At 42.5% G+C, this 7,652-nt stretch overlaps 1 protein-coding gene across 1 annotated transcript; it reads left to right on the top strand.

Moving 5' to 3' along the window:
* Window positions 1-1,706: 1,706 nt before the first annotated feature.
* Window positions 1,707-4,492, top strand: sox19b (SRY-box transcription factor 19b). Its single transcript, XM_048236565.1, has 2 exons — window positions 1,707-2,765; window positions 3,178-4,492. The coding sequence occupies exons 1-2, from the start codon at window positions 2,131-2,133 to the stop codon at window positions 3,422-3,424; spliced, it is 882 nt and encodes a 293-aa protein (XP_048092522.1). The 5' UTR covers window positions 1,707-2,130; the 3' UTR covers window positions 3,425-4,492.
* Window positions 4,493-7,652: the final 3,160 nt, after the last annotated feature.

Raw genomic sequence — 7,652 nt, 5'->3', positions numbered from 1 at the left:
GCAGAGCTGTAGGGTGTGCTTTTTTGTGCATGGTGGCATGAAAACCTTGTTGTAACTTGCTTTGGACCTTGATTTTTGAAGCACTTAAAAACAGGATTTACACTTACAAAGACTAGTCAAGGAAATGGGTGGGTGTCGCATTAAAGTTTGCAGTGCATTAGTGTGTGTGTGTGTGTGTGTGTGTGTGTGTGTGTGTGTGTGTGTGTGTGTGTGTGCATGTATTTGCTTCTGAGTGCGAGTGTTTACAGGTTGCGTGCAAGCAGTTGGTTGAGAGGTCGCGTGAAAAAGAGAGCTGCTTGTCTTCCTGTGAGTATTTAAAACAGTTTGAAGTTTCTTAGCTCTCATGTTGAAAATAAAAGGATTTTCCAAAAGAGAATCAATCAGAGAAAGAGAGACACAGATGAGGGGGAGAGGGGGAGGGGTGGTGGAGGAAGACCGCACTGAGAAAAGGGGGTGGGGGTAGAGACAGGGGGTTGGAAAAGATTCCAAAAAGGGTTGTCTTGGAAACGGAAATGGGAGAGTGGAGCTCCACAATTCTCAGTTTGATTGGTGTCAGAGCCTAACTGTCAGTCATGAACTAAAACGCTCCTTTAGCCTGAACACCTGCACCCCACACAAAGTCTCCATATACGCGCGCACACACACACTCTCTCTCTCTCTCTCTCTCTCTCTCTCTCTCTCCCTCTCTCTCTCTTTCTCTCTCACACACAAACACATTTCACATCACATAAGCTATCACATTCTGTCATTGGCCTGCTTGTGGATGCATATAGATGTAGCCTGTCGCTATGACACTTATGAAGTCAACACTGGTGGAGGGAACACTGTTTGCAGTAGCTAATCTGAGATAGACAAGAGGAAATCATATTAAACAACTGCAACAACAACAGTTACAGTCAAAATCACGCACTGATCTCATCTTCAGGTAGTCTGTAACCTGACACAGCATGGCACCATGAGGATGTTGAGCAACTGATGAATGAGTTGACTGAGACTGAAAAATTAATGCATATGATCACTAATACCCTATGCGGGCATTGACTTGTTATGACACACTGAGTGTGCTTGGAAATATGATGGTGGTCGAAATTTAGGATGAACATCACCCAAATAAATAGCTTAATCTAGAGGGAATGTTATCTTATTTCACTGTTCAGTAAAATAAAGACCATTTTAGTCTGTCTTTCTGCCTCTTTAAATATGGGACTTATTGATGAACCATGGATAATCAACTGCCAAGTCTTGGCATTTTTAAACCTCCTTTGGAAACTTGATGGAACAGACACAGTACAATAATTGTCTCAGGACCTGACACATTAAGACTTCACAAATACTTCTCCACAGTCATATTCAAGACAAATGCTGTAGGCCTACAGCCTCATTTCTCCTACCAGGTTATTAGCCATTTCCAATTTTATGTATTCATTATTTTAACAGAAAAGACATTTGCACGAGGCTATACTTTTAATCTAAATTATTTTAATGTTTTAATAACCTCTTTTAATTATAACAACCTAACTCTTTTTTTTAACAAGTTTCATATGTTCTTATTAATGCTTTGAAAAGGCAAACACGTTTTTACAGACGGGCTCTCTTTAAAAGGCTTGGCTACATTTATTACCATGCCAAACGCTGCAACCGTATGCCACACCCCTGTATAGTTATGTAAATGACAGAGTGGAGGATTGGTCCGGCGTGGAATACAATTATTACTAAGGACCACATGAGTGAAAGGGGGAACTTTTTTGTATTACCTCAGTTCTTTGGCTGAGTGAATCGGTGTTCAACAAGTGTCTGAGTTCTCTAAGAATCACACTTTCTCAAAGACTATTTGTTTACTTTACTGTGTAAACAGTTTGCTTACTCCTCATTGAAACCTTGACGTCGCTGACAAAAGGTAATGAAATTTTTTACACGCGCGTGACTTTAATTACTACGACTATTATTCTGCGTAAATCAGCGTTCGTATTCTAGGCGGTAATTTGTTTTATTTGAACAGGCAAACCCGGCTGCAGGCGACAGAGGCTTCACCTGCACGGGTTTGTTTGATTTGATCATCAAGTATCCTAACTGGTGTTCAAGAACATTCACCTTTGTTTAATCTGGAACTAAATAGGCCTACGTTTCGAAATGTATAGTTTGATGGAGCATGAGTTGAAAACTTCTGGACACCCGCAATCGCACCACAACGGCCAGGGCATGTCCCCTATGGCTGGAAACACTCATACAGGGTCCAAAAACGCGTGTCCACCCGGTGGAGACCCTATGGATAAGGTCAAAAGACCTATGAACGCTTTTATGGTGTGGTCGCGGGGTCAGCGGCGCAAGATGGCACAGGAGAACCCCAAGATGCACAATTCGGAAATCAGCAAACGCTTGGGAGCTGAGTGGAAGTTGCTCACGGACGCCGAAAAGAGGCCATTCATTGATGAGGCCAAGCGTCTCCGTGCAGTCCATATGAAGGAGTATCCCGACTACAAGTACAAGCCACGTCGTAAAACCAAGCCTCTGCTTAAGAAGGATAACCAGATTGGCAAATATCCATTGTCAGCCGGCAACCTGCTGGCAGCTGCGGCAGCCCAGGGATCAGGTGGAAGCCCGAGAATGGACAGTTATGGCTGGGGACCCGCGGGGGGTTATGCAGGCATGCAGGGAGAGGCACTTGGTTATCCACAGCAACTTCATCGCTACGATTTATCAGCCCTGCAATACCCGTCCTCTATGGCAGCCGCTCAAAACTACATGAATGGCGTTAATTCTTACAGGTGAGTGATCTCATTTTAACTTAAGTTGATTTTGGAATGGTGAGCGAAGCCCTTAAAGAACGTGAAACCATTGCTGATTCAGTTAGTGATTGACATTGAGGGAGGCCCACAGCTGTGGCTGATAAGCAAGGCCCTAAATTCAAGGCTTTTTTATCATGACTATAGTGCACAATTTGTGAACTGATACTGTATTTTTTAAATAAATTATGTTCTATGTTTTCCCTGCTGAGCTCATGAAAAATTGACTACATTATACAAGCCCCCAAAAAATAAATGTAGACATCTTAAGAGCTGAACAAATGAGCAGACTCTTCCTTCATGTCCCACATTTAAAGTCAATGACGACACCAATGGCATTTAGACTCATATCATTTCTATACTTAATGACCACTTTTCTGATCTTTTCTGACAGCTCCATGCCCTACAGTAACAGCCCCCAGCAAGGGAGTCCGGTGATGTCCATGGTGAAACCAGAGCCCATTGCTCATTCTCCAACTGGGGCCCCAAACCACCACCGTGGCCCTCTCCAGGGGGACCTGAGGGACATGATCAGCATGTACATCCCCAGTGGCGACACAAGTGACCATAATGCCCAGAGAGGCTACTCCAGTGTACAGCAGCACTATCTTGGGGGAACTGTGCCACTCACTCATATCTAACGAACACTGCAAAGAGAAGACATGTCCACAGGACACCTTCCGGAGGCCAGGTCTGCACTCCCCGTCTTCCAATCACAAAGACCACCCGCCTCCTTATTAACAACGCTAGTGAACAGTGACTGAGATGGGCTAAAGAGCTACCTCCTCTCTCTCCAGTCTATGGTTTGTTCTTCACGCTGCTGTTGGTGTCCAGTCATGTGTTGTGGACTGGCCCTCTCTGAGTCCCACTGTTTTAAGAATGCTGCTTGGTGATACTCTCTTGACGTCTTGCCATGTATGAAGGTCTGGTTTACATAATGTTTTTATGTGATTTTATAAGTGTGTGTGTGTGTGTCTTTGTTTGTGTGTGTGAGAAAGAGAGACAGACAGAGGGAGAGTGCATGTGTACCATGCTCCTTTTAAATACACATACACAATTCCCTTTTTACGTAGTTTAAAAATCTTGAAATTCCACAATGTACCCTTGTACGTTCTGGCAACGCAAATGGTTGTTTGTACAGATCAAGGTAGATTGTCCCATAAACATGTTGGCACAAATGTCTTTTAAATGACATTTAAGACATTGATTAACCAGAGATCTGATGCGCTGTAATCGATCAAATTGACCACATGGACACTGAAAGTTTGGTCTGAAGTCAGTGTCATTCAAATAAAGTCTGTAATTTGTATTTTTAAGGCATTTAGGAAGAGACCCACAATTTAATCACCTGAAGCCTTTCTTATTGTTCACTACATTGAACTGCTGATATTCGGTGAGATTATTGAAAGGTTATTTTAATTTTAACGCGACCAGAATTATCTACTATGGTTTTATTTTGAAAATGTGCATGCTCAGATCTGTATAGCACTACAGTGGAATCCTATGGGTTTCTTTAGTGGACACTGGCATATCTTGCCAAGACACTGTGATCACTCCAAATAGACTTGCCATGGTGTTTCCCCGTAAATGTTTGTGGTGTGCCCTTTTTTTTTTTTTTTTTTTTAACCTACTGGCCACATTTGTAAACAGAGTGCTTAGATTTTTACTGTTGCATTCTTTTGCACATTGTGTATCTTTTGTAAAGTGAGTTGTGATTCAACATATTGTCTTGTCCTCTTATTTCACACGGAAGATGTAAATGTGAGTGGAGACGCTGAAGTGTTGATTCTCTAATAGTTTTAAAATGTACCCAGCTCAAATTGAACCGTAAATTAGTAATGAGGTTCTCACTCCATCAACAAGTCAACTTTAGCTACACAGTTGTTTTAGTGACTAGGCTACTGCTCTGTTGAGGGGATCAGCTGTTAATGTGCATCGAAACCTGGGAAGAGTCATCAAAATAAAATGCGTTGACGCACACGTCTTCAGATTTGAAATTGAAATCTGATAGTTTTGCAGTGGACTGTAACTCAATCTCACTTGCCATTTAAAATGTGTTTCCTAATGAGTTTCTCTTAATGTTGTACTTTATGTTGACCTGATCCAGAAAAAGGAGACTGTTTACATTTGCGGCCTAAGTGTGCACTGTGCAACTTTTTATGGTATAACTTTCTTTATTTTTTAAATATTTTAATAATCTTTCATGTAAATACAATGAGAGTTTAGTCTCACACCTGTGTACAGTTTGAAGCCCTCTGTTTCAATGATGCCTGCTATTTTTTTGTGAAGAGAAATGTTTAGTCTGAATAGAGGGTTACACCACAAAAATGTTAATAAAAAAATTAAAAGCAAGAAAGTGTTGTGAAGAAGCCTATTTGGATATTGAATCATTCAGACAATAGGCCTGGCCTACCATTCTCTGAGGCTTCAAATATAGGCCTAACTTTTGTGCACATTCTACAGAAATTAATTCATTTGCAAGCCCTGAACACAACGTTTCTTAAGCACTTTGTTCGTTTTTTCCCCCCATAATGTTGCTGTAGACTAGGACATTCACAAAAAGGCATAGGCCATACAGCTTAAGTTATTTCCTAATGGCCTACTGAATAACACCAAGGGTGAAGATGGTATTGCCTGACTGATGTGCATAGCCGGTCTCAGACTTGTCTAGGCCTAGTCCACTATAAGAAACTCGTGACCTAGGTAGGCTATATTAGGGAGTTTCAGATGAGCATCTAGAAATTGCCTAGGCCTATGAGGTTAATATGATGTCTTGAGAGAAGCAACGGAATTTTGCAGAATGGTTTTTTGGACAGGCCTAATCATTAACTTTCTTCTCCACTTCTCTTTTAAATTCAACTCCACCTCTTCTCCTTACAGAAAGCGGGTGGCTGGCCCAGCCGTAATTGGCCGTTTCGGAGACACATTGTCCGTTGCTTTTGAGCTCGCAGGTGCACATAGTAAAGCCGCTGAGTGCTCCGCGCCTCCCCCGGAGTGCTTTGTTCCCTTTCTCTCGCTCCCCCGTCGCGCAGAAAATTAGCGTTGCATTCGGGTGCCTCGACTCTCTCTCTCTCTATCCCGGGCTTAACCCTTTCACCACCCGTTGTCATTCTCATGGAAATGCCGAAGTTCGCACCGGCTAATCGGAGGCCAAGAGGAGGGGACGGGACTGGGAAGAGATGGCTGTTTGACTAGTAGTCAGCACTAAGATCCTATAACATTAGGCTTGTGTGTTTCCGCCAACAATGCATCAGTAGTAGGCTAGTCTAGAATTCCCCAATGAGTTCTATCTATCCCAGAACCATAGATCTCTTTCTATGGCTCTGATAGGTCAAATATCCCACTCGCTCAACTAGACCTAGCCTACCTCAGTTTTCTAATGTAGGCTAGGCCAGGGGTTCCCAAACTTTTCCATGACAAGGCCCCCCAAATACCACTAGGTTCTGGCCAAGGACCCCCTTAATGTGTTATTAAACCCATCGACAATACTACGGCAATTAAGCTAATCCTAATAATTATTTTAGCCACAAGCACTTCGCGATGGAGCATACAGTGTGTAAAAAAATGGCTTTCTGCTATATGAGAGTTATCACTCTACTATTATTCCCAGTCATAATCATGAAAAATATAATGTTCAGATAATGTGAGAAATTATTATAATGGCATTGTATAACAACCCTCATAGTAATAGGTATATTTTACATTTTTCAAATGTATTTATTTGTTGCTTTTATTTTTCCTTCCAACTTGCTGAGGCCCCCCTGGCACCCCCTCGCGGCCCCCACTTTGAAAACCACTGGGCTAGGCCACAACTACCAGAGTGTAGGCTAGGCCTACACTATATATTTGTTGCTATGGTGTTCAGTAGCTTATGTCTACTTTTGAGCTTTTTGCCCAAATGGTTGGGGTTGTGGTGGAAGTAGATAGTGAGGCCAAAATGGGGTGAGCGGCTGGGTGGGGGCAGCTGATGAATTTTCTGGGGGCATACATGAAATCTCTTAGCAACAAGCTGTGAGGCTTCAACAAGTGGTTACCATGGTTTCTGGGAGCTGGGGTAAACAAGTGAGCTGAAGATGTAAGTTGTCCTGGGAATCTAGGCACTTAAAAAAAACATGGCCTACACATGTGGATGGACTGTCTTAAAGTAAAACAAAATAGAGATGAAATTAGACATTTTATTCTGTGGGGGGTGGGAAACTTGGACCTCCAAAGAACTTTTTTTTACTTTGCACAAGGAAATTCAACATCAAAGGTAACCATGGAAACTGATTCTTATTTACCTGCATTCCAAAGTATACCTGGAACCACTCCTCTTTTGCACGCAGAGCAAAAGCTGTAGTTGCTCAACACCTGACAAGCCTATGTTGGCCTAGGTGGATGAATAAAGACACAAACACGCACACACACGTGGAGATTTTCTGGGGGAAGCTCGGAAAAGTTACACAAATCATTTAACATTTTCTGTGTCAAGTTTATTGACTATAGGGTACAGTTATTAACTTTATATGTATATATAAAAAACAGGGTAAACTGTGTCCGCACTCTAGCCAGCAAGTCCTCAGCCTGTAAAACAGCTGCATTTCTCTCTTGCACAATTTGTTGACAGACCTGCCTGAAAGGTTGTTTGCACACAGTTGAGCGAGTGGGCGTCCGCCACGGTTGGGTGAAATGCCACCAAGTGCTGCATACTTACTCACCACCTCACACGACATAGCCGATGGAAACCAGTCACGCAACAGTCGGCCTGCCCTTTTTCTGGGTAGAGATTAGCTCGATATGGAAGGATGTTTTGTCTGACACCAGCACTGCAAATATGGGCAACGTATTCTATTGTAATTAATACATTGACAGAGGCTAGACCTATAACAC

This window comes from Alosa alosa, chromosome 24 (assembly GCF_017589495.1).
Source record: "Alosa alosa isolate M-15738 ecotype Scorff River chromosome 24, AALO_Geno_1.1, whole genome shotgun sequence".
NCBI lineage: Eukaryota > Metazoa > Chordata > Actinopteri > Clupeiformes > Clupeidae > Alosa > Alosa alosa.
Note: the sequence above shows the minus strand (reverse complement) of the source record. Positions and strands in the feature narration are given on the sequence as shown.